A 27,536-nucleotide genomic window follows, 5' to 3' on the forward strand; every position below is an offset into this window, starting at 1 on the left:
ATATAGGGAAAAATATTTTGCTTTTTTCCTCAGAGAACATGTTTGGGATTATCTTGTTAAAATGACAATAATGTCTGCCTATATGTTAAATGATACTCCCTTGTACTGTTTTTCAAACTTTTTTTCAAAATCACAATTTATAGTATAAATAAAATTGTATAACATGGCTCAGTACACACATGCATGATGAAATGTTTTGAGGAATAATATTGACCCTAATTTAAAAGCATTAAAAACCAAAGCATTTGGATACTGTTTTATCTATTCTATTCTATTCATTCTATTCTATTCTATTCTATTCTATTCTATTCTATTCTATTCTATTCTATTCTATTCTATTCCATTCCATTCCATTCCATTCCATTCCATTCCATTCCATTCCATTCCATTCCATTCCAATCCATCCTATTTCAGTAAACATTTAATGTTGGTCAAGATCCACTGAAATGATTGTATAATTCACTAACAAGTTGCAGCCAGCAGTTTGAAATCATAAATTGCTTCTGTAGTGTACTTTCATCTTCACTAGGAATTATCTGAGCATGTTTAGGTTTTAAAAATCATTGTTTATATTATATGTAAGGCTAAACACCTTTAGAGATTTATGTAAATTTTTAATTTTTAAAAACTTTATTCAAATTACTATTTGAAAAATCACTATAATGTAGTTAAAATGATTTCTTTTTTCTTTTGTAACTTGTTGTATATAAAAAGACCTTCATCATTATGTAATTTTCATCTCTACTCTTCCTTAGTACTTTCAGTTATTTTGTGCTCTTTAACCTTTTAGTCTGTAATCTATGTATATCTATCTATCTATCTATCTATCTATCTATCTATCTATCTATCTATCTATCTATCTGGAGACTAGCTATAGTCTATCTCATGTCTTTTATACTTAATAATGTATAATCCATCTCCTGTCTTTTGTTTTATGGTAGAGATCTAACTTCATTTTATTCCACATGTGAACTATTTGTTCTAACATAATTTATCAAATAATCTATGCTTTCTCATATTTTTAAAATTCCAACTTTATAAAAACAAAATTACTATATAGACTTTAGCCTCCAGAACTTTCTATTAGATTCCATTGATCCAGTTCTGTTCTGAACCAATACCAGACTGTTTTAATAATTGCTACTTTGTAAAATTTTAATACTTGATGTAGAAAACCTACTCCACATACTAGTTCTTTTCAAACATCTGGCTGTTTTACTAAATGTATTTTTCAGAGATATTTTAGACTTTTTTGTTCAATTAGAAAGAAACCATTAGAAATTGATTGAAGAAGGTTAAATGTATAGCTTAATTTTAGAAGAACTGATACTTTCATAGTCTTTCCATTTCATAGTCTTTGTGGTAATTCTCCATTCATTTACATTTTCTGTTGTGTTTTGGTGAAATATTATAGCTTGATTTCTATTTTAAATTATCACTAAATATAAATGGCAGAGTCTGTCTTTCTGTCCTTTTCTCCTCTCTATGTTCTAGTTAATGAAATTACATAATCTTAAATACATACAAGTCCTCATTATAGGAGAAAATAATCACCCTGGGTAATAAGGTATTTGAGTTAAAAAAATACTGATAACAGAACAAAACCTACAGGTTTTCTTGTGGTCATAATGCTCTATCAACTCCATTATAACAAAATTCATGGCAAAAGGATTTCAGATAAGCCAAAAATAACTGTCTTCATTGAGATAGTAATATGTGAAACTTATTTTTAAAAATATTTTGGGGGCTGTTTTTTAATAATCTCAATGTAAATTAATATAGCGAATATTTCTTTAAAAATACCCATACTAATGAAGATAAGCAGGCATGACAATGGTATGAATTGTCAAATAATATATAAAATTTTTATTGGTTTGAGAAATAGAATAATAATATGTCTGATATTTAGAGAATTCACATTTATTCTAATATAATGGGCAAAATGTGGCTTGATACAAGAGAAATTGCCCTATATCCAATTGCCCCTTCTAATTTTCTTTCATCCCTATGCTGTTTACTTAATTCTTTCTCCAACCAAAGTAATTAATTTGAAATAGAAGATGATACATTTCAGATTAATGCAAGGCAGAACTTTAAGGGGATATTTTTCTCTAGGCTTGCCAAACTCTCTAACTAAGAGAGTAGTATGTAAGCGCCTCCTTTTATGAAAATGAATCATCACACTTCTTTCCATTTCTATAGCAAAGATTGAGTATGCATGTCCTATTCAATAGAAGCATGCCCCATGTAGATAATTTTGAAATTTTCTATTTGGTAGTCAAAGATAGTTATGCCAATGACGGCTCTTTTGCTGCAAAAACACAAATGATTCAGAATAATTCTCATCACTGCCAGAAAAACAAAATTCTTTTGGTAATACTTCTAGATAGTTCTAACTGTTCTTCTTAATGTCCTCTTAATAATCTTTCAAATGTGAAATATTCACTTTCTTATCTCTCTGCTTAGAATACCTACCTCCACTGAGCCCCAACAGTTTACATCCCCCCTCAACTTATCTGTATTTGTGTGTGTGTGTGTGTATATATGTGTATATCAACTATAATTATATATGTGTGTACCTATACACATACATAGATAGCTCATCAACATGCATGTGCACACACAACACACAAATATTCTGACCATACAATAAATCATCTTTTTCAGTTCTTTCATTGTGCAGTTGAGGGAACTCAAAGAAACTCAGGTTTTTGAAATTGAATTATTAATAGTTTAGGACTACATATTTAGTTTCCTTATGTCTTCTGTCCAATATTCTTTTTGATTATTTCAAACATTCCTCACTTGTCATGTATCCTATCCACTGCATGACCAGAGAACAGGCACGATTTCATATATTCCTTTATAGCCCTTGAGCCCATAGCATGGCATTAAGCAATATCTCCTGAATCCCAATAAACTGTCATATAGAGAGCATTTCAAATAAATACATCTCCTTTAGTTACAATGAAAATCTTATTCTTTTAAATATTTGAGAAAAGTCATCAAATCATAACAAATATCAACTTATATCAAAATGAACAGCATATCAGAGCAGATTCTTCTCTCATTTTCTATAAGGAAATTATTGGGGCACTTTTTGAAATGTTAAATGTATACAAGTAATTAGTACATTGCTATGTTTACCCTAATTTACAGCATCTCCAGATACTGTAAATCCAAAAAAGGGAAAATAGAAATAATTGAAATCAATAAGAAGGTTTGTGGACATGCAAAGTTATTAGTAAAATACGGAGTTTTAATTAAAGACATTGGCTTTCAACAAAGGCTCGCTGTTTTCCTGATTGATGGAGCCTGCTGCCTCAGCTTTCTCTGTTCCCCATTAGCTCCCACTGCTTTGCTTTGCTCTAATTGGATATTTACCACATCGGCACCTTCTTTCTAAACAACATTTGTTCCACAAAGACTGTAAATACAATTACACTTTAGACAAATTATATATGGATGCCTATATGTGAGTATAATTAGTTTACTATCTTTGTAATTTGTAATTTTGGTTTCACACTGAACAGGAAACTTTTGGAAATTTCATAGAAAGAAATATAATTTAATTTTGAGTGGCTATATTTTATTGCTAAAATTTTGAGGAACAAAAATATATAAACATTTTCTGAGATTTTAATATTCCACGTCAAAAGTTCCAGATATATTTTAGAATAAATAAAAGGAGAAATACATATTTCTAAAGTTTCTCCTAGAAGGAACAGAATGTATAAGCCAGGTTAAGGTTTTGTGTTTTTCCCCCCTTATTGTTAAACTGAAACTTTTAATATAATTCAGCTGTTAAAAGTAATTTTCTTCATGCCTAAGCATAATAAACTATTGAGAAAAATGCTAAATAAATTCTAAATTTTCCTGTAGTATTCTTTAATGTCTGTATAGCACAATAAATAACAAAATGTATTATTTGGAACAAGGTTTTAGTAATATTTTCCCAATATAGTAATACCCACATTAACAATTATCTACAACTGAACAAATATACTAGTTGTATTAATTTAACTCTTATTCCATTTTTAATTAAAAAATATTTGAGATAACCTGGCTGGAGGAATATTTTAAGTAAGAAGTTAGCAATAAATTCTACCACCAGAAATTTCCTTTGGTTAAAATAATGTCTTAGCTTTAATCAATGTAACAGACATTTAAATGGACAGAAGTGTATCTGTTCACTCTGGTAGTTGAAACATACATTTCCTCATTAATTTTATGGTGTCATATTTTGATTTAGATGATAATTTTTTAACCTATTGTCAAATGCACTTACATTTTTCTATTAGTTTTTAAGCCAGAAATGTCACTTGTAAAACAACTTAGAAAACTGAAGAGTATATTGAGTGGTTATCAGCCTAGAAAATTATACAATTATAACTACTTTAATGCAAAATGTGTGTAAAGGTCTGGAGAATCAAACTGCAATATTTTGATATGTGCTTTTTTTCCCCTCCTCACTCAAAATGCAGTGACCATGATAACACTGGGTCTAGGAGGACAAAAGGAATGTGTAAAATGAAACAATCACCCTGCCTGATAATAGGAGACTGGAGAGAGCAGGCCTGATATTGTGCCTAAAGATAAAAAAGGACATGCAGTATCTATTTTAAATGAGATAAGTGTGCTTCATATATCTTGCAGGGACAGAGATAACTTTGTTCCTTTAATCATTGTTATTTATTTCTTAAAGCTTAGTCTCTCTCAAACCTAAACCTATAGAGCTCAGACCTCAGGACTCAGTTCTTATGAATAGAGAGAGTTGTCATTCTTACCAGTAAGCCTGCTAAATAATACTTCCATAAGCCTCAGACTTCACATAGCAGATAAGTTTGTCTCACCTGACATGACTACATTAATCCATTGAATCAATTTACTTAAGCTGCGCTGTGGAGCAATGCTGCCACGATTTAACTGAGCTTAAAAGTACTTTCAAGTTTGAGTCCCTGCTCCACACGTAACATAGCTCTCAGCATCCCATTGTAAGCCTTATTTTGACCCCTTGCAACTGTGTGAGAAATATTTTTGTTAGGTTTATAGGGTCATGATGTGCTAATATCCAAAAGGATTTAAGAGAATGAATTCAGATGCTTTATAAAGTCATAAGTAAAACAGTAAGTGTCGAACACTTGTTAGATTCTACAAGCACAATATTTATGAAATTCTTTAGGTTGTCTAACATTGTTTTAAGAATTTGTCTAGAAAAATTTTTTTATATTTTAGAAAAATATTTTTAAAGTAGCTATTGGTTCAAGAGTTTATAGTCTGAGCATTATTAAATGCTATAGAGGAACAATGACACAATTAAATTATTCAATATGCAATCAAACTAACTGTGGCACCCAGACCAGTATACAAAATAAGTTGCAAAATGTTACTCAATTTCACTAAAAATCTATAAAATTTTACTAAAATTTCTGTCTGATAGGTCAGGTTTGCATAGTGAGCTGTTGTCTATAGTAAATTGGCAGTTTATTCAAATTGTCCTTTCATTTCGCTAAATCTATTAAAAACAGAAACCTTTTCTTCATTTCTTCTGTTTAAAACATCTGCCTCCTGCAGACCTCCCCTCAAGCTCAGCATTGTTGTGACCCACAACTTTGTCTGCCCTTATCTCTATTCAGAGATGTTTTCAATCTGATCACCACTCTCTGCTTCATTTCACCCTAACAAGTCATTCATTATCATGAACTTGTTCTCCCAGAGCCTGGGCTATTTGTCATTACTGTGACTTCATGCCATTTAATGACACAGAGGATAACTCCCAGCACATTTGCAAGGAAGAGACACCTGTGGGAAGATGTCAGCATCGATAAGATGTGGGGAATGAAATATATTCTTAACTTCAGTTTTCTTAGCTAAGGTCGGGGCTCCTAAATACTTTTTCCTTTTTAATGTATGGAAAGTCTGAAAGAATAATTATCAATAAAAATTAAGGAAATATTTTGGCAAATCATGAAGCTGAATACCTCCAGAGAAGTCCTCACTAAATTGAATTTATTTTGGTCATAGGGAAAGAAGTCATTTGCAAATAATGTGAGAGTATGTCTTTCAGACTCGAAAATGTACTTTTATATGGTCAATCAAGAAAGGTAGAATATTGTTGAAAACTTGCATAGCATGTTTTCTGATTTTTAAAAAGTTGAGTCAGAAGAGTTCAGATACAAGTGCATCTTAAGTGGGCCTAAGAGTAAGTAATATATTTTAAATAACATAGGAGCCATTGGAAATCTAAAGGAAGCCTAAAAAATTTTACTTTAAAGAAATTGATCACATATGTTACAGCTCTGTGATATCTCTGGAGGTCTCATATTGTTACGGAATCTCTCCCCATGTCTACTTTTCAAAAAAATATGACCATAGTTCTAAAACTAAGATCCTACAATAAATATATATTTGAGTAGCTCTGAAATACTTTTTGCCTCAGGATGATGGGCTCTTTAAGAATGGATAAGTGATTTATCTTTTAAGCAGCTCATACCAGGAGAGAGAAGGATAAGCAACCTCCACTTCACTCCAGGGCTTTTGCTTTTTCCTTCCCCAGCCACCGGGTGTCAGCAGACTTCACAAGGTGGAACTGGCCTACAGGAATTTCTCTTCACATCTACTCATGCAGATTTAAAACGGATTAAAAAGTTTTCTAACAGTATCCTTTCCAGTTCATTATAATATCAGCTATTATTTATTGGGTCCTTAGTATATTCCAAAATATTTAAGGGTTTCAACTGCATTTATTGTATTCAATTTCATCCCAACTTCAGTAGCAAGTGTAATTATCTACACTTTTTAGATGTGGTAACTGGGATTTAGAAAGATGAAGTCACTTTCCCATGAAAGAAAGGAAGTGGAAACAATTGAGTTTTGTATTCTCTGGCTAATTTCAAATCCAGTGTTCTTTGCTACTAAGCTGTACTATATGTTGTATATGAAACAGTATGTCTTCGGATTCAGAACACTTAGGTTAAAATCCCAGTTATTAGCTGGGTAGATTTAACACCTTCAATCATTTCCTCAGTTTATATTTCCCAAGTTTTAAAGTGAGTTTAATAATAATTGTCCTCTTTAACTCACAGGAATATTGTGAAAATTACTTTTAAAGACAATTACTTTTAAATTACTTTAAAAATATTTTACAAAGTCCTAGGCTAATGTATACTATTCTAAAATTTGTATTAATACTTGTATATATTAGGTATATGTGCTTGTTGAATTTAAATTTGGTAGACTGTGAAGTAGGGATATGGCCATTAAATGAATTTTAGCTTATAGTAAGCATAACTTCTATGTTGAAAAATTAGCTGAATTAAATGATTTCAGGTCTGATGATTTGGTACATAACCCGTGGCTTGATGATTTTCTTAGTCAAGACTCCCTTCCACCCATACTTGTGGCAAGTAATAAAACACCATTCAAATGTACTGGAAGAACATGTTTCCTAGGTCACCTAAGTATAGAAGTATAGCTAGACTTCATGAAGGGCACAGAACCAGGAGGTAAAAATTGTCAAAAACTATTACTCTTTCTTTCCTTCTCTGCATAGTTGCTGTATTTTTTGGTGTCTTTGAGGACTGTTTCTCATTAACGATTAGGTTTAACATATCTTTTGGTTCAGGTTTCTAAGGTAGTATAACCAGTGTCTCTGGACTCCAAATCTGGGGAGAGAATCTGATTGGCCTAGCCTTGGTCATTTATCGACTCCTATTACAAGATTTCCCAACTCTCAGTGCTATTAATATTTTGTGTTTGTACTGACCAATACTCCTTTGTTTGAGTAGGGATGGGAGGGGCTCTCTGTTCATTGTATGGTGTTTGGCAGCACCCTGGTCTCTACCCTATTAGTGGCAGTAGATGGTCACCACTTACTTATGTGTTGTGACAACAATTACTGTTCAGAGGTAACCAAATATCCCCTGGAGCTGGGGAACCATCTCTGGTTGAGAAACACTGCCCTGTGAGCAAGGGTAAAGTGTCCTATAAAAATGACTACAAGGATTGACCCTCTAGAGGGGGTAGTTCTCAGAGAAAACCATGTGTCCGTGTGGCAATTATCCTGGAAGTTGTCTACTATAAGAATAAGAGATATTGGTGGAAATTATTACTTTTGAAAGTTTTAATCAACATAATCAAATACATTAAAATAAATTAAAAGTTTCAAAATTTTGTGAATTGAAGGAAAATTTGAATTGAAGGAAAATTTAATTTTCAAAGCTGGGGAAAACTCATGTATGTTATTTTCCCATTCTACCTTAATATAGTGATTTTCAAGAGTTTACTCATACATCCAAGAGAATTATTCTCTATCCATCTATCTACCTACCTATCTATGTGTCTATCTAATATATGTAGTCTCTCTTGGTATCTGCAGGGAATTAGTTCCAGAACTCCTACAGAGGTCCAAAATCCACAGATGCTCATGTCCCTCCCTTATATAAAATGGCATAGCATTTGCATATAACTTATACACATCCTCCTATGCACTTTAAATCATCTCTAGATTATATATACTACACAATACCAAGTAAATGCAATGGAAACAGTTGTTATACTGTTTGGCTTTGCATTATATTTTATTGTTGTAGTGTCATTTTTCATTATGTTTTTTCCTGAATAATTTTGATCTTTTGCAGTTGGTTGACTCTACTATGCAGAAACGACATATATGGGAAACTGACCATATATCTATATCTATAGAATCTAACTATACTACTGCATTTTATATTCTACAAAAAATGCACATAAAATTAGACAAAGATAAAATTAACGATTAAAATAATTTTGATTATATTACTGTTAATAGTATTATTGAACATACTATACAGATTTATTTGTTTATTTTTTTATTGTATTGTATTGTATTATTATTTTATTTATTTATTTTTTTTTTATTTATTTATTTTTTTACGGGGAGCGGGGCGAGGTGAAGCGAGGTAAGGAAGGAGGAGAGGGCCGGGCCGGATCTGTATTGTATTATTTTTAAAGCCAGTCAAATTTAGCAGTGGAGGGTTGAATACCAGCTTTAATGACACTAATGTTAATAAGTTCTGATAACCCATTACCACTGGACCAGCCAATATGGGATTTCTGATCTGGAAATAATGATGTAGACCTGTTTCTTCCTGCCGCTAAATTCAACTATAAACCCTGGAAATAATGCAAGAGGCAACTAAATGAGAACTCTGAAAGGTGGTGGGGGCAAGTCATTTGGTTTTGGATCTAGCACTGGAAGAACGATACAATGACAGTGAGTCCTGAGAAGCCCCTACTCAAAAGAAGAGTGACTCATACCAGCATTTCCCAAATCTAAGTTCCTTCTTCCCCCAGATCTAAGGTGGCGAGCCCAGTGGGCCTGAGATACCCATCTTCCACCAGGAGACAAGGGGTAGACAGGCCACCAGAGAAGCTCAGCTACAAGTGGCCTTCCCAGAATCTTCCTTGACACCTCTGTAAAATGAATGAATAAATGAAGTAACAGAGTGAGTAAAAACTCATTTTTAAGTTTGGCAACTCAGAAATTTTTTGCCATGAAATGACCAGTGGATCTCTGGCACTCAAACAATTTCCATGGTTACTTGTCACTTTGTCACAAAGTGTTGCAATGATTTTTCTTTATTTTAGAGAACTTGACTTCATGCAAATGGCCACATCAATGTCATCCCAGTATTGTTTCAGCTCTGTTTCAAATTCTTTGCTATTAAAACACTGTCTCCAAATGTTGTAGTGGATGAATTTCACACAGTAATCTAATCTTACTTTAGAATCCTATTTAAAATTCTTGTCAAAACATTCCTGCTGTAAAACATTGTTTCTATTAAATAAGTTAATTTAAATCTACACTGTGATACCATTTTTCTTATAACCTTTTGACAAAGACCCAAAAAGTTCGATAATGCCCTGCTTTGTCAAAGGAATAGGGAGGGAAACGGGCCTTCATATACGTTGCTCCTGGCAGAACGAACTGCTACAACTTCTATAGAGAACATCATCTCCATGTTGGTCATCTGTATCGAATTGCAAATACATGTCCATGACCTTCCTAATTCCTCTTCCGGAAATTATTACTATAAATAATTCACACACATATGCATGGATTTAAAAAAATCAAGTTGCAGTGCAACATACAAAACATGCTAATATTTGAATGAAAAGGAGTGAGCACTTATATACATACTTCCTTGGGCATGCATAAATTATCTTTGGAATTATCTTTGGAATTAATACTATTTGTTGCCTATGAGTGATTGAGGGATAAAGGTGGGACACAGGTGGGAAGATACTTTTTAACTATATATTCTTTTCTATTTTATGAATTTTGAAAAAAAATACCCATGAATTGAAAAAATAAATTTAAGACATCATTTACCATTGAAAACATCTTTCCTATACTCTTTTATTTGGTAGTTCACAATAGTTTTATATTATTTATATATATTTTTTAGAACAGAGTCTAGCAAATAACCTGAACTGAGACAAGTTAAATGTCTCAGCTTTCATCCAACAGTCTAACAATTTTCCACAATGTCTAATATTTGTATGTTCAAATTTTCAATAATGTAATCTATGTGTCTTCTGCGCTAATAAAGAAATATATGTCAAATTGTCACCACACTGTTTTCCATATATTATTTCAGCTGTTTTCATTGCAGTAAGAAAAACAAGTATTTACCATTTGTATAGGAGATTTTGTTTTTCATTTTTTAAGAAATTAAGATTAGTGAAAGTTTAGTGCTGGTTTAGTATCATATGACTTTAAGAATGTTAAAAAAATAGATACTTGTCTTTATATTCAGCATGTTTTGTTTTTAAATGTCATAGCAATGATGATACCTTCATATGTACTTTAGCTAAAGACTAATCCTAGGAACAATGTGTACTAAGGGAAATATTCATTGTCAACAATAGTGAATCTATACCCATGATTCACGTAGTTTGTATACCTGTGCCTAGAACAGCACCTGGAATATAGTGGGTACATAGTACTCTTTCTTTTCCTTCTTTTTCTTTTTCTAATGAATGAATAGTGATATAACTATATGGGAAAAATACATAGATAGCCAATTAACCTAAAATTGAGTTGTTATCATTATGAACATATTTGGATTTCCTACTTCTACTGATGTACAAACTCTGAACTCATAGCTAATATCACCACAGCTGTGCAAGTAGGATCATTAACCTAGAAACCACAGAGAAATATAGAAGTTTCATATGTTATGTTTCATCTGGAAGCAATGAAATTGGGCAGTTTACGTGGAATGGAAGCAAATCTACCACAAGGAGGCAAAATCTCACTATTTGGTTTTACATGACCAGAAGTATGAAAAGCATCAATCATTAAAATTCCTTGACCATGTCAAACCTATGTGTTCTCACTGTTGAACACTTACAAGTCTGGCAGTGATTTTCTGTGGGTCCCCAGCATCGGCCGGTACAAGACTTATGGCAACGCCCACCTGCAGAAAAAGAAAAGGGAAAAAGGACATACACATTATTTATCTTTTGCTCCTCGACTAGGAGTAACTCCTCAGAGGAATTATTCTTTTATGAGGACTTTTTATGTCAGACTAGAGTTGAAATATAACCCATAAAATGCCCACTTAAGTAGGAAAACTTGAATGTCCAATATATGTGAAACTGAAATACAATCTCCTGATATTCAAATCATCTCATCATTTTATAAGAAAAGGAAGTAAATGACTTTGAGAATTTTCTCAGAAAGTCAGAAGTAAATTGTTATAGTAAATAAGTTTCACTCTGACCCTTGTACATGGTATCCTATTGGTCTATTCTACTTGATACAATTTCCAAAGATCACAGCTTACTGATACCAACAGATATTAAAAATTAAGGCAAGAGTTTAAGTCTATGAAAACAAGAATATATTCTTACAAACACATGAAAAATTATCAGAATAAAGGATAAAACTCATGCATTTAAAAAAACTACATTTTTGAAAGCTTAATTTCAATTATTTAATATACATTTCTAAATTTGTTTCATATTACTTGTATTTTCAAGTATTAGCTTTGATCTCCTATAATGGCATCTTCATCTACTATGAGTATTTGCCTTAATAAACATAGTTGTCCCACATATAAATTCCCATAAAGAATCAAAATAAATAATATTAACTAGAAGTAATAATGTAAAAGGACTTTCTTTGAACCTTATTCTTAAATTTCATAGCTTCATTCTAACTTCTATAGACACATGGCTCATTTTTAGAATGAAAAACAGATACGAAAACATGACAATGTATATTACAGACTAAAGTTTTTCCATAATATGCTTCTTACTAAACCTTCTCCTTCAATTTTCTAATACTGATTATTAATGGTATAATCCTACTCAAAGTGTTTTACAGAGATAGCTGTATTGCAAATATTATCAAATAGTGTTTTATCAAATGTTCCATATTTCCATGACCCACAGTTTTTCTTAATCACTCCTCAACTTGGACGTTCTTATAATTTGGAAGGTTTTTTTCCCCTTTCAATGAAACTGAGTGTGCCTATAATGTTAAATGCTTACATGGTTAAGATATGGATTCAGCAGTCACACTTTCGCTGGCTGAACCTCAACCATTCTGATGGTCTACCTTTCTGGAAGTGAACAGTACTATTTCCAAGTTAATACAATACTTAGGCTCAATTCCAGTCACCTCTTAAAAGTACTGGGATTCTTATTACAACAGAGTTTATTTAAAGCAATTTCGTTTGTGAAGCACTGCTGCTGACATCACCAGTATATAATATCCTGTCACTCTGCCATCTGTTTATTTAGATCCAAACACATTATAACTACATAATGCAAGCTCATTGTAGCTGACAGGAAAAGGACTCCATCTGGCCTGAACAATATAACTTTAATCAGTGATAATGATAATTATTATTAAAAACTTACTGGAGCTCTTTTGTACAAAGCTAATAAATCTAAATTGATTTATACCAGCGGAAATTAGAAAGGACTGTGAGACAAAATAGGAAGCAGTGAAAACTTTTTGGAGTACAAACTTTTTATGAGAAAGTAGCTAATGTTAATATTTTTTCTTAAAACCTTCTAAATCAATCCATTAAGTGGTTTGTTAATTAAAGAGATTTGAAGCAAAGGATGATCTACTATTTCATCTATGATTTTTTTAATTGTGTTTGGGGCTCATAAAATATTTGGCTTTATTCTTTGTGGTAAGAATACTATTTAACTGGAAAAAAAAGAAAGAAAAAAGATAAGTAACATTAGTAACATTAGATATTTTAATACTCTTAATATTTCTCTTTAGTGGGTTAAAATTCTTCAACTTCTTATTCTTGAAGTTTCAATTTACCACCCAGAAACCTGCTCCCATATTCATATTACTAGAAATATTATTTATGGTTCTTGACAAGATATCAGGGCAAGGCCCATATATTTGAAAGCAAGGGATATAATACTCACACACAAAAAAAAGTTTAAATAATTTAACCTTGACTGTCTACTTGCTGTTATGAGATTTTGTTAAGCAGTGTCAATTTTTATCTGAATTTAAACAAAAATATCTCTTATTGCTATAAAAGGATGCCACTAGTAACTGTTTCTCCTTTTGGATTTTACTCAAGCTTATACTTCTTCCACCCCTTTTGGAGACCAAGAGAAGATGATCACTTGGTCCACATATTTCAGAATTCCATTACCACAAATGCACTGGAGGATCTTGAATTGAATATACTTCCATACACTTTTTTTTTTAAACTGTTTGTTTAGAGCTTTGACTGTTTTGGAATCTACCCACCTGCTTAGTTCAGCTTTGATCTTCAAAATGATACATGACATTTGTGTTAACAGTTTTCACTGAGTTGTTGTCAATTAACAATTAAGTAAATGTCACAATATCTGACCAGAATATTCGATCAGATATACTTTAGAATTTATACATTTACTACATTTTTACACCTATAACCTTAATTTGATTAACCTTGCAGATAATTGGGAAGTGTAGTTTTATGGAATATTTTTGTCAAATATGTTTTAAAATATGTTTTTATCTTTTTGTCCCCACCATTTCTGCTGCCCAAAAGCATTAAAGAGATGAGGTGGTATATGATGAGTTTCCCTAGAAATTATCTGTCTAGCATAGGAAAAACAATAAAACTTCCTGCAAACTTTCCTTCCTACCTTCCTTTCATCCATCTATTCATAATTATTTCATAAGTACCTTTCTCATTCTATATATTAGGTACTATGTTAACTAATGGAGATTAAATAGTAAACTGAAACAGATATGGTTACTATTCCTACAGTTTAGAATTAATTCAACATGATTTTGAAGGGAAAAAGTTTTGATGACTGTGTATCTAATGTTCACCTTCTATAGGAAAAACCAAGTAAATCTAAATTTTTATCAGTCCCATAATACAGGACAGAGGAGTTGGACAAAGGTTGAGCTAGACCATTCACTATGTAGTGCTTACTGGTTTAGAAGTCTGGTACATTCCTTATACAATGATTTATCTATGTGATATGTAAAATGAGATCACCCCACATCATTTCAGTGGAGAGAATAAGTATGGACTCTAAAATGCCCCTTATTTGTCTCCTTCTAACAAATAATTTAACTATGGCCTAATATCTCATTGGGACTTTCTTTCTGCCCTATATTCTCAGTTCTCAGCAGTGCCACTAGGAATCCTGATTTCATGTGAGAAAGAGACCTCATATGGCACTAGTTTTTTAGTGTAAATTCATTTTATAAACTCCTTCTTCCAGAAGTATGTTTTTTAAATGAGGACTACAAAGAGAGAAATCAGTCAGATACGAGAATACGTAAATGGGAGCAGTGTTTGAGAAGTTTGCCAGTGCTGTACAAATCTGCCTATTTCCATGTCTCAATCTATTTATTACATTATTCTTTCCATTGTTTATTGCAATAATTGTTTTAAAACCATGTGAGAAAATATGCCACCTTTTCACTTAAAAATGAAGAATCTGACATTTTCACACAGATTAGTGATAGTAGAGTTAATTAAATTAATATTCCCTGTTCTTCTGGCTCAAAGAGATGAAATAAAAAGCAAAACAGAAGTTTACAGAACCATTTCTGTTACTTAAGTTACTATTTTGATCTTTTGAAATAAATGCTGATTATTCCACATCAGCATTATTTTAATTCACAGGCAATCCTTCTGCTTTGACAATGTATTATTCATCCTGGAAGCTAGCAAATGTGACTAAGTTAATCTTTTATGCTGGTCCAGCAGATGTTACTAAAAATGTAGCCTTTACATTCTTTTTTAGGAACTACAGTGCCTGAACTGCTTTTATATTTTTAAGGGTCATAAATTCATGCTAGAAGTTTTGCTTGTTTGTGTGACCGCCTGACAGGATGGGCTTCACTATCTACTTCTGTAATACTCCGTGCAAGTAATATGCCAGGACAGTTGAAAGGTTAGAAAATATGAAGTCATTGGTGACCATAAAAGATTATATCCTCAAACTGCCTCTAGCTAAAAGCAATGCAGTAATATCCTTGGGTTCTTCTTTCAGTCCTTTTAAAAACTGGGAGGCTTAACCTCTTAAAACTACTTTTACTAGGGAAAGAAGTGAGAGAATAATATCTTTTTTATGACCATATATTTCAAAATGAGGAAGTGGCCTCAAGGCCACATGTGGCCCTCCAGATCCCCAAGTGCAGCCTTTCCTTGACTGCATCCAAACTTCACAGAACAAAGCCATTTATTAACAGGATTTGTTCTGTAAAATTCGGATTCAGTCAAAAGGCTGCACTCAAGGATCCAGAAGACCAGATGTGGCCCCGAGGCTGCAGGTTCCCCAACCCTGGATGCTAAATCAGTCCCTATTCTTGGTGGAGGAAATAGAAAAATGAATAAGTTAGTGTCCTGCCCTTGAAATGCTTTTAGGGTCTAGGACATAGGCAGAAGAATAAGCAAATAATTATTATAACCATAATGTTTGCTTAAATACAGTTATGCATAAGGAAGAGAGGAAGGATTTGAAAAAGGTTCTGTATTTCAGTTTTACCTGACTAGGCAGTTTGTCTAGTAGATTAGGGGAGGCAAGGAGAGTTTCAGGTTCAATGACTAACTGCAACAATGGCATTCAGGCATGGAGGAGCACAACCCTTTGGAGTCATAATGAGTAGTCTAGGGTCTTTTGAGCATAGTTTGCATGATTAATAGAGGCTGGAGTATGAGTTTACAAAGTGTCTTGAAAACCTTTTAACCAGTTTGGCATTTATTCTGTGTAGGTGTTTTAGAAGTGGTCAAAGTTTTGCAGCATTGAAATGACGTGGTTTGATATGTAGGGTAGAAACTGGTTTTGGGTCATGGTTTCCAAAACTTAGTGTTGACACTTGAGCAGCTTGTGCAAGATGCTAATTTTACAGTTTGGGATGAGGTACAGGAATTCATATTTTTATTTTTTACTTTTTGTTTCTATTTTTAAATATGAATATATAATAGTTGTATATTTTTAAGGGTACATGTGATGTATTGATACAGATAATATGAATTAATCAAATCAGGGTAATTGGAGTATCCATCACCTCAGGCATTTATCATTTGTTTGTCTTAGAAACTTAGAAACTTTCCAATTCTACTCTTTTATTTTAAAGTATACCCTAACATTGTTGATTATAGTCACTTTGTTATGCTATGAAATATTATTTATTCTACCTAATTACATTTTTGCATTTGTTAACCATCCCCACTTTATTTGCCCCTACGCACTACCTTTCCCAGCCTCTGGTAACCATCATTCTACTCTCTGTTAGATCAATTGTTTTTAATATTTAGATCCCACATATTAGTGAGAACATAAAAGATTTGTCTTTCTGTGCTTGGGATTTCACTTAACATAATGTTCTCCAGTTTCACCCATGTTGTTGCAAGTGGCAGGATTTCATTTTTTGTGGCTATATAATATTCCATTGTGTGTATGTACAATTTCTTTGTCCATTCATCTGCTGATGGACACTTAGGCTAATTCCAAATCTTGGCTATTGTCAATAGTGCTGCAGTAAATGTGGGAGTGGAGATATCTTTTTAATATACTGAATTCTCTTCTGTTGGATATATAGCTAATAGTGGGATTGCTGGGTCATATTGTAGTTCTATTTTTAGTTTTTTGAGGAACCTCTATACTATTCTCCATAGTGATTACACTAATTTACATTCTCACCAACAGTATACAAGAGTTCTCCTTTTATCACATCCTCAACAGCATTCATCATTGCCTGTCTTTTTGATAAAAGCCATTTTAACTAAAGCAGTTCCAGAGATTGAGATGCTCATGGTTCCAAGATGATAGACTACACAAGAAATAATGACTTGGCATATAATTCCAAACTCTGTTAGCCTCACAGCCGTATTATGAGACAATACTTTAAGTGTTAGATCTAATTGGATGCTTTGTAACCAAACTTTCAGAGTTAAACAATGTAAAAATCTAGCAGTCTCTCATGTCCTAGTGTTTACTTCTCTATTTGTGGACATATTTCCATCAAATTGCATTTTATTTTACCAGCAGCACTAAATACAGAGCTGCGTTTTTCAAATTTGAATTATTACAAACCACCCATATGATAGTAGTCTCAATATGACTTCAGCAAATGATTTATTGATAGGCATTAATGGCATTACTGTAATGTGGAATTGTTCTTCTTTATCAGATGTTAATACTTCCCTTGTTCTTATCTGACAGTTCTCATTGTCATGTGTTTATTCATCCCCACACTTTTGTTATGTTAAATTAACTTTACTTTTCTTCCAGTCTCAATTCAATTTTCCTCTCTTGCCCTTTAATTCAAAAGTTAATTATTGAATGGAACCTTTAACTTTCATACATTTTGATAGAAAAAGATGGGTAGGTATTTTTACTTGCTAGGAAGATGAAGTTAAACTTTTTAAAAAAATAGTGTTGGAATTTTTCATTTCATAATAATTAAATCAGGACTTAGTAGATCAAAATATTTTGAGTAATCACTATAATGAAGAATAAATAGGTAATATCAACTATATTGATATGTTGTTAAACTTGATATTTCTATAAGCACCATCATGTTAATTAGTCAAGCAATCTATAGTCCAAAGATTTAGAATAGCATATCCACTCACATACTGATAAAGAATTAATTTTGAACAGGACTGTGGAATATACCAAGTTTAGTCTCCAACACTTCTATCCACCCCTCTCTCAGGGATTTCACTCCATCTTGCTAATCTATGACTGCCAGAGCACCCAGTATCTCCTCCAGCTCCATCTCAGACAGGATTTCAGACAGATAGCTAATGGACAGGCCAGTTAATCTGGCATAAAGAATTGTGCAAAGGTTTGAAGAGATTGAGCCTCCTTGCAACGTTTATTTTTCCTGATGTCTCTGGAAACGCAGATCAAGCCACAGGAGGTGTGACAAAGGCAGAAACCGCAGGTACAAACAGAAGGGTGGACAGGCTGGGATGGGGAAACCTATGAGAGTGTCATTTTTCAAAACCTCTTAAATCATAAATGGAGGCAATTATACTCAACATTAGCATGTTGAGTGCAGATCTGTTTTTACACATAGATTTAAGAAGAATGGCCAGATCAACACAAATTTCACAGTCAAAAGGAAAACTGATAATCATCTATTTAGAACTAAGAGTGTTGATTATCACTTATATGTACAGGCTCATGTGATTGTAAGAATAACTAATAGTTAGAAGTAATCTAATACATATCATGCCCAAAATGAAATGAACAAGAACAGACTCACTAAAGAAATTATATTTCTCATTGAGTAAAAATATCTGCTACAATGCTGTCTATGATACTACTTGTTCTATATTTTCTATACTCCTCCCAACATACCTTCAAAATTCTTTAGGCTACTAAAACTAATAGAAATGAATTTCAAAGAGCATAATGTTAAAGGCTGCAAATGCTTTTAGGAAAAGTCAGACTATTAATAACACCAAATCACTCTAAATTATAAGGATATAGTACATTTTTCCTGAAAAACTAAAAGCTTTCATATATGACACTGTCAAATATTTGTTCCAAATCAAGCACTTAAAAAGCATTAATTATCACGGTTTATAGCTGTTAGCACAGAGTAGAAGATAGGAATTCCACCTACTGTGGAACAGAATTAGTTCCAATCAATGTCAAACGTGTTTCTGAATATATAAATAAGAGGTTTGAACAAACTGAAAAACCTTACCTGAAAACCTAAAGAATATATTAAAATGTGTCTGCTGTTTGCAAACAACAAAAATAGTGAGCACTTACTATGAAACTACCAGTGCCACCCAGGGCATCTAGAAGCATCCTTCAGAGAGTACTCTGTCTAGGTGATATCCCCTTAGAGGTCTGCAGTGCACAACCTATTCAGCTATATGTGGTGATGGTCCTTTCAGGGATGTTTTAAGCATTGTATATACATACATATGTATGTATAATGTGTATATATATTTAATTCTCATATACCTCTATTAGTCTGGAACTTTCCAAAGTTTGTATTTCCAGCCCAGACCCTGTAGAATAAAGCTTATGTTTTCAACTGCTTACAAAACATCTCTACCTGTATGATTAGCAGGGATCTGAAAATTTACATGTCCAAAATTGAATCCATGATCTTTCCACCCAACCAAAAAGCTATTTCTGTATAGTCTTCCCCATTTCAGTCAATCGTAGCTCAATCCTTCCAGAAGCTCATGCCAAAAATTTTGGAGCCATCCTCAATTTTTTTTTCTTTTATAGCCCAGACCCAAATTTGTTAAAATATCCAGTTGTTCCCTAACTTCAAAATACATCTAGTATCTAGTCATGTGTCACCACCTGCACCATTATTACTGTAATGTAAACTACTAGCATTTCTTTCTTGAATTGATGCAATAATCTTATGACAGTTTTCCTGGTTTCTGCACTAATTCCTTTACAGTTTTTTCTCAATATATTAGCCAGAGTGATCTTCCCAGTCAGGCCATGTCAAATCTCATACTTCCCCATCTCTCTCCTAGTAGAAACTAAAGTCCTTACTACTATGTTCCAGAATCTCCGATAGTCAGCCCTCTCCTTCATGCCTCAGTAACCCTATCTCCTACCGTGTTTTTCAGAAAATAAGACAGGGTCTTATATTTATTTTTCCTCAAGAAGATACCCCAGGGCTTATTTTCAGAGGATGTGTTTTTTTGTTTGTTTGTTTTGTTTTTTAAGTACGGTACAACAATCTACATTTATTCAATTAGAGTTAAGTCGTCTTCTTTTGGAACATCATCATAACTCTCCAAACCCCGAATTCCATCCTGAATTTCTTGCAACTCTATTTCTTTTAGAACCCTTGGTCCCAATCTCTCATGTCAAGCAATAGAGCTCTCATGAGGTAGATGATCTTCTTTCCCGCTCCACGACGAAATGTGTGGGCTGTGCAGATACACTAGGTTTTATTTTTGAGGTAGGGCTTACATTGCGAAAATGCTTAGAAATCCTGCTAGGGCTTATTTTATGGGTTATTTTAGGGGAAACACGGTATTATTTTCCTCGTGGCTTACTCCTCTTGCTCCCATCTGTTCTTAGGACATACAAGGTCACTCCACAATTAGGGCTCCTCTCTTTCCTCTCTGGATATCTCTTTCTCTGATAGCTTGTGACCAAATGGCTTATCCACTTACTTGTTTTTCTTTTTTAGATTCCACCTTTGAATGACTTCCCTGACCCATTAGTATTAAATATTAAATATTCCAGATGCATTTGCTAGATTTAATTTCTAATATGTGTTCAAATTGGGAATGTTATGAAATGAAAATAAATATAAAAGAAGAAACAAATTATTCATAACCTTTGATTTTTGGTGTTTTTCATTTTGTTAATAATAATACAGCTTTAAAATAATACAGTAGCTTTAAAATAATACAGTATTTTATATTTTTTGTGACCTACTAATTTTCACTTTATATTTTTATCCTAAACATTTTTGGATGATATTAAATCATTGTGATTTTTAATATTTTTTTGTGGATTTACCTTCCATCATGCAGACATAGCAAAATTCAAAATAGTTAACTATTTTGCTTTTTGGGATATTTTTTGCTGCTACATGTAGGAGATCAATACATATTTTTAAATGAAAATACACATTAAGAAAATATCACTAATTTCACCTCATTTATTTAGCAAATTTGTAGTTCATGGAAAGATAATATAGATATCAGAAAGATTTGACCATGTCTTTCATTATATCCTTTGGAAAACACTGGGATCTGAATAGTTGGGTGGATTTGGAGATGACTGGCACATGTATCAGAACATTTGATAAAAGGATTATGTGCTAGCTGGCCTAGATTGATGTGCTGGATCTAGAATTTGCCAAAGACCTCTATGCATATCTATCATATTTGTCCTCTTAATCATGGAGTTGGAGAAAACATTTGAAATATGCCTACCATATGTGCAAAGGACATACTTTTGCAAGTGGTAGTGAATGCTTTTATGGAGGATAACCATTCAGATATAAAAAGAACTTATTATATGAAATGATGAGCCAAAACTAAAAATATATATTTAATAGCATCAATGTAAATTCCTGCATTTGTGGTTCTAGATCAATATTTCATGGAAATACCAATAAACATGTACTCATAGACAACGTCTATCTGGCATGAGACATACCAGAATGTTCATTCTTACTCTGTTATTAGTTGTGTCATTCCTCAGGCAGGTTGGTTAACTTCTCTCACTCTGTTTTTATACTTTGTACTTAAGCATTTATCTTAGACATTTTACATGATCCCATCTAGATAATATCATGGATATCATCAACTTCACCACATCATATAAAGTGTATTGAGCACTTTCTATATTCTGCTCAGTAGACTGTTTTACACACATTATCTCATTTGATTTTCACAACAACATTATAGGATAAGGACTATTATTTGTCCTATTTTACAGGTAAGAAAATGCAAAGTATGCTTTAAGTATAGACAGAGACTTACCCCTTTGTGGCACATTAGCACTTCTTATGTATAACATGTTTACTAGTCAAAAATTTTTGTTCTTAACCATTATTTCATTTCTAATTGGCAAATTACCTTGATTTTATTACTTGTTTATTAAAGTCCAATAGTAAATGGGGCTAAAATAGATGTCAATTAAATCTGAACACATTTTAGTAATTGGCATTTATTTCTAAAGAAGAATGTGATAGGAAATTGGAGCTCACAGTTTAGGAAAGCTAAAATATTGAAAATACTACTGAGTATGTAATCAATTTACAATATTGCCATATACACATGTATATAGATATAGATACAAATGGACACTAAGAGAAGTGCTGGTTTAATGCAGAAAATACAAGCTTTCACTAAGTGCTGGTAAAATGTGAAAAACATCAGATATGAAATCATTTTTTCTGCCTCAGTCTCCATTATTTACAATTGGTAGAATCTTGGGCAAGGAACTTTACCTAAGACTTGGCTTTCCTCATTAAGTAAATATAGATTATGACAATATTTGGGCTCAGAAAACATTCTTCTAAAATGAAGGCCTCAGAAGCAAAAGTTTTTCTCTGACCTTCTCCCCTGTCTTCCTGTCTCTCAGTCCCTTTCTCCCTTGAGGCTAAGCCATGGAAACTAGAACTTCTCTTCCCCAAGGTGCATCATAAAAGCCAGAACCGTTTTCTATTGAAAGTCAGCCATGAAACCTAAAATATTCTGTGTAAAAACTGGCCATAAAGCAATTATCTGACCTACCTTGTTTGACTGTGGGTAATAAGACTCCCATTCCAGAGAGGATCCTACCCCACACCCATTCATGCTCAGAGAGGCCAAGAAGAATTTAGACAGACAGGCCCTGCTGAGTTTCCTCACTCAGTCTGTCAGCATTATATCATCCCCATTGTATATAATCATATTTCTAAATGGCTGTCCATACTTTGTTGAACCTAATCATAAAAATGGACAATTTCCCCTGAATCTTTGGGTCTTCATTCTGAAGGCTCCCATTTACACATGCTAAATAAATCTGTATGTCTTTTCTCCTATTAATCAATCTGCCTCATGCCAGTGACTTTTTGTGTTTTTTTTTTTTTTTTTGCCAATTACTTTTTAGTAAATCTTTAGGGGACCAAGAGCCTTGAACTCTACAATACCTACTTCATATATTTGCTAGAGATGATTAAGAGGAATAACATATGTGAAAGACCTGGCATATAATAAGCATCAATCAATGTCAGCTCTCATCTTTCTCCATCACAACACTTGATATAAAAACATTAGAGCCTAGCGAAGAGGGACAAAGACATGGACAGAGTCAGAGGTGATATGGCAGAGAAATCAAGGAGACAGAAGTGTTTATGCAGACACTGTTGAAACGATCAGCAATGTACCTCAAATCAAACGATAGAAAAGGGAGAGGTGATGACACTTTAGGAAGGTTGGCAGACAAGGACAAGTAGGTTTCAAAAATCGGCATATTTTGACAAAGGTGTGAAAACCCACACCTTTGTTGTTACTAATGTTACTAATAACCCAAATCCAGTGAAATGTCGCTCTGTTACTGGAACTTCACGTCTCTCTCCATGTACACTTGAAGCTGGTATACATGGAGGGAAAGGAGGAGGACAGGCATTTTCAGAAAGGGAGACAGAAACCCCTGGATGGAGCAATAGTTTGAGTTAGTGAAGAGGATTAGATGTCATTGATGCTGGGGTCTCGGCCCACTGCATGACCTTCATCTGTAAGATTGTTAGTCAGACATGCTAACGGATCTCTGAGGAACTGTAACCACTCACATGTTCACTTTGTGAGTGATGTCACGTTTGAGAACCACAGTTTAACAGCCAAAATTCAAGCAAAGGATATTTACTACTCTCAAAGGACATTAAATGGGATCCAAAGCATTGCCCATGGCAACAGTTCTAAACTTTTTCTCATTTCCTAATTTTCTCACACAACTCTCTCTCTCTTTGAAGTCTCCCATTCACCACAATCCCACCCCCAGCACTGTCTCTCTTCCTGTCTTCCCCATCACAGAGCTTTTGTCCTTCTATGCCCACAACCATTGTTATCATTATTATGCGATTGATGGATTCAGCCATTCTTCTTATTAATTCTTATAAATTCCATTCAGCTCTCTGTTTAAATAATTTTATGTCCATCTTTTATTATATAGCTTATGTGTGCATTACACAATTCTAGGAATACTTTGTGTGTGTGTGTGTGTGTGTGTGTGTGTGTGTGTGTGTTTGGAGGTGGAAGGACAGTTTGTTCTGGTGGGCTGAAAGTATCAGACAAACACAGTATGTTTGAGCTGGTAGAAAGGAAGATAGTGAATATTCCCATACTTGTAATTTTTATCCTATCAGAGTAGTCAGTACTTAAGGAGAAATGTTCTGGGTCTTTTTCACCATGAGCATAAAGAAATTCCCATAATGTGGGTGTAGTTTGGTCTCCATGGGCCGCCTGTGCTTTCATCTGGCTTCCACTTGACAGTTTCAAGAATAGATCTGTCTCCTCTATGAATTAATAAGAAATGGGTATTATCATGGGGCAACTGAGATAAACAAAATTATTTCAAGTTCCTTAAGGGAAGAAACCATTTCTTCTACACAGTTTCTAACAGTGCATGAAACACAACAGGCTTCCTAGATTGAATAAACCAACATTTCCTTTACTAAGAGGTCAGTATCTTCACATCATAGTGCTAACACAGCTTCTTCAACCCCGAGTAAATTTTGAAAGGTCTTATAATGTCTGTGGTTTGGGATTTTATAATTATGGCTGAAGCCATTAATCTTGTAGCCCCTCTTTTTTATTATATCTGAGATTGAGCCTGAGTTACAGATTGCTAGCCTATAGCAGTCAGTTGGTGAGATGAGACATCACTGAGACAGATAACAAAGAAAAATGGGTAACAAATTGGAAAAGATTAGGTAGCTCCATGGCACAATATTAAACAAACTCTTTCGTATAGCAGCCAGAAGTCTCATCTTATATTACGACCAATTTTTTCATCTGTCAAAGAAACTTGGCTATTAAAAAAGAGACTTAGCTTTTTATGAGTGTGTGTGTGTGCATGTATATACACATAAAAATATACATGTACATTCATATATATATATATATATATATGCACACACACACATCTCTCTTCAAGTTCTCATATTTAAAATAAAAACAACCCACATTAACAAATAGGAACATTTCTAAAATGCCACTGTAAGCCTAAGGAACGAAAATGTGATTTTTAAAAGTTGATGGAGGTTATAAGAAAGTGATCCAAAAGGCATTACAGTAAGAAATAAGCCTAAAATGTCTAGTGTAGAATGTTTTCATTAATTCAACTTTGAAGTTCATACACAACAACTAAAATTCCAGGATAATGGATATATAATATATTTTAAAAATCTCATTCCATCGAAAAGCTATTTCATTGGAATTCCTTCTTGATGTGCTATTAGACAGATCTGGAAATTGAGTTATTATTTATAGAAAAAAGATAAATGATTTGCAAACCACTGCTGCATATACATATATTGTATTACACTGCAAATTATTTAAGCCGAAATAACAGCCCCACTACCTATCATTCAGCCCCAGCTTCCTGTTTTCTAAAAAATATTTTTAGTTTTGTAATCATATGAAACACAAATCCCTTCATTAGAATGAAAGCCTTTGTTAGCCAGCATATTAAAAAGTCACTTGTAACTTAGATATACTGGAGTTTTATTATGTACTAGACATGGCTCTGGGCAATTTATTTTTTATGAGAACCTTAGGAGAAATGTACTACTACAGATTAGGAAGCTGAGGCCAGAGAAATTTCATAACTTGCCCAAAATCACACGGTAAGCAATTAGCCTTGGATCAGAGTTCAGAAATACCAGCTCCAGAGCTCAACTCTTAACCAATACAACTGGGCATCTAATTTATGTTAACAGATATAAGAGTAGAACAGTCATTTGGAACAAAGGAGGGCAGAGAACCCAAGATAGATTAGAACACACATAGGAAGAGAAACTTTAATTATGTCACAATAAGGGCTGGTTTCTGACAGGATTACTGCAAATACCGAGGAAGTTCAATGGATTTTAGGACAAGAAACCATTAGCAAGGATGTTGAATGAGATCATTAACACAGACATTTCTTCAAAGTCACTTAGGGAACAACTCTCATGAAGTTAAAAAGATGATTTGGGGTTACTTGCCAAAATATTTGATGTGTGTGAAAAATGAGCAGTTTAGCAGATGATGATAGGGTAGAGGGTGATATAGATGGATATCAAGAACATTAAAAAAGATGCACCTCTTCATCCCATCCCCTATCCTCACAATATTTTAATCTATAATCCCAATGCATTCTTCCATGAGCAAAACAATGGATAGAGGAGCTAAGCAACTACAGCAAGAAACTCTTGGATTCAAGATTCAACTTGAGGTTGAAACCCACAGCTTAAGCTCAACTGCAAGGCAAAGAAGCAGAGGAATCATTATGCAGAGAGGATGAAGATCCCCAGGGATTTGCCCTGGAATAAGGTCAGGTAAAAGGTTTTGGTAGAGAGGATAAGAAGAGGGCAGAGGAAAAGCAGAGATGGCTAATTTTTCTAGATTACCCATATACATAGTTTAAAAAGTATTCAACATGTATTACACTCTTACTAGTAAATTAATTTGCTATTGATAAAACAATGCTTAGGTTTTTCCCTCTCATAAAAAATGTTTGAGTCCACTGTATGTACTAATAGAAATGATTTAGTATTTCATAAGAATGTTGCAAAAGTGCATGATATTAATTTATCTTTCTCTACTGAGCTAAACTAGGCCAATTCCTGTCAAGCACACAACTATAAGAACGCTTAGACATTTGCTTATTCCACTAAAAATACATGGCCAGTATTTTTAATAAAATATTTGAATTTAGAAATGTAGAAGTAATGGTTATCCAACATTGTATTACTTTTAAAAAACTTTTAGAGTTATCACTGTATTTTTCCTAGTAAAGCCAATTTCTTTATTCTGATAAATATACTTTGGCATATGTTTTAGATTACTAGTTTAATGCTGCATTCTACTTCTTGAGTACAGAGTTTGAATTGCTTCTATAGAAAATATTTTGGGGAAAACTACCTAGATCAAAATCTTTGTTAAATAAAGCATAAGGAGGTAGAAGAATAAAAGTGGCTGATCAGGGTAACTATTATACTTTTGAGATGACTTTTCTCTTGTGCACTTTTTATTCAACCTTTTTTATTTCTTTTATATATTTCCCTTATATTTTACGGAGAACTTTAAGAGAAATGTCACTGCATAATTTCCTCTCCATTTTTTCTTCCCTACTTAGAAAGAGCACCTACAATTGGCAAAAGAATCACCTCTAAATAGAACATAATTTGTTCCTGCCAGGCAGCAAAGAATTAAATAAAAGTTGAATATGGCTGCTTGTAACAATCTAGGCTTGAAAGATTGCTAAATGGGTTAGCTGCTTGATCTCCTTATTCATCTTTCTCAAGTTCCCTGTAGAGATACCACATCCCCTGCCCCAACCCTCTAGTGAGTGCA

At 33.3% G+C, this 27,536-nt stretch overlaps 1 protein-coding gene across 6 annotated transcripts in view; it reads right to left on the reverse strand.

Annotated features, from left to right (window-relative positions):
• The window catches only part of ERBB4 (erb-b2 receptor tyrosine kinase 4), a 1,053,313-nt gene that overhangs the window by 319,931 nt on the left and 705,846 nt on the right, over positions 1 to 27,536 (reverse strand). For all 6 annotated transcript variants that reach the window (XM_020288223.2, XM_020288220.2, XM_020288224.2 and 3 more), the window contains exon 5: positions 11,397 to 11,462. In XM_020288223.2, the coding sequence (XP_020143812.1) occupies positions 11,397 to 11,462 (66 nt within the window). The remainder of the gene's footprint in view (positions 1 to 11,396; positions 11,463 to 27,536) is intronic.

This window comes from Microcebus murinus, chromosome 8 (assembly GCF_040939455.1).
Source record: "Microcebus murinus isolate Inina chromosome 8, M.murinus_Inina_mat1.0, whole genome shotgun sequence".
NCBI classification, from domain to species: domain Eukaryota; kingdom Metazoa; phylum Chordata; class Mammalia; order Primates; family Cheirogaleidae; genus Microcebus; species Microcebus murinus.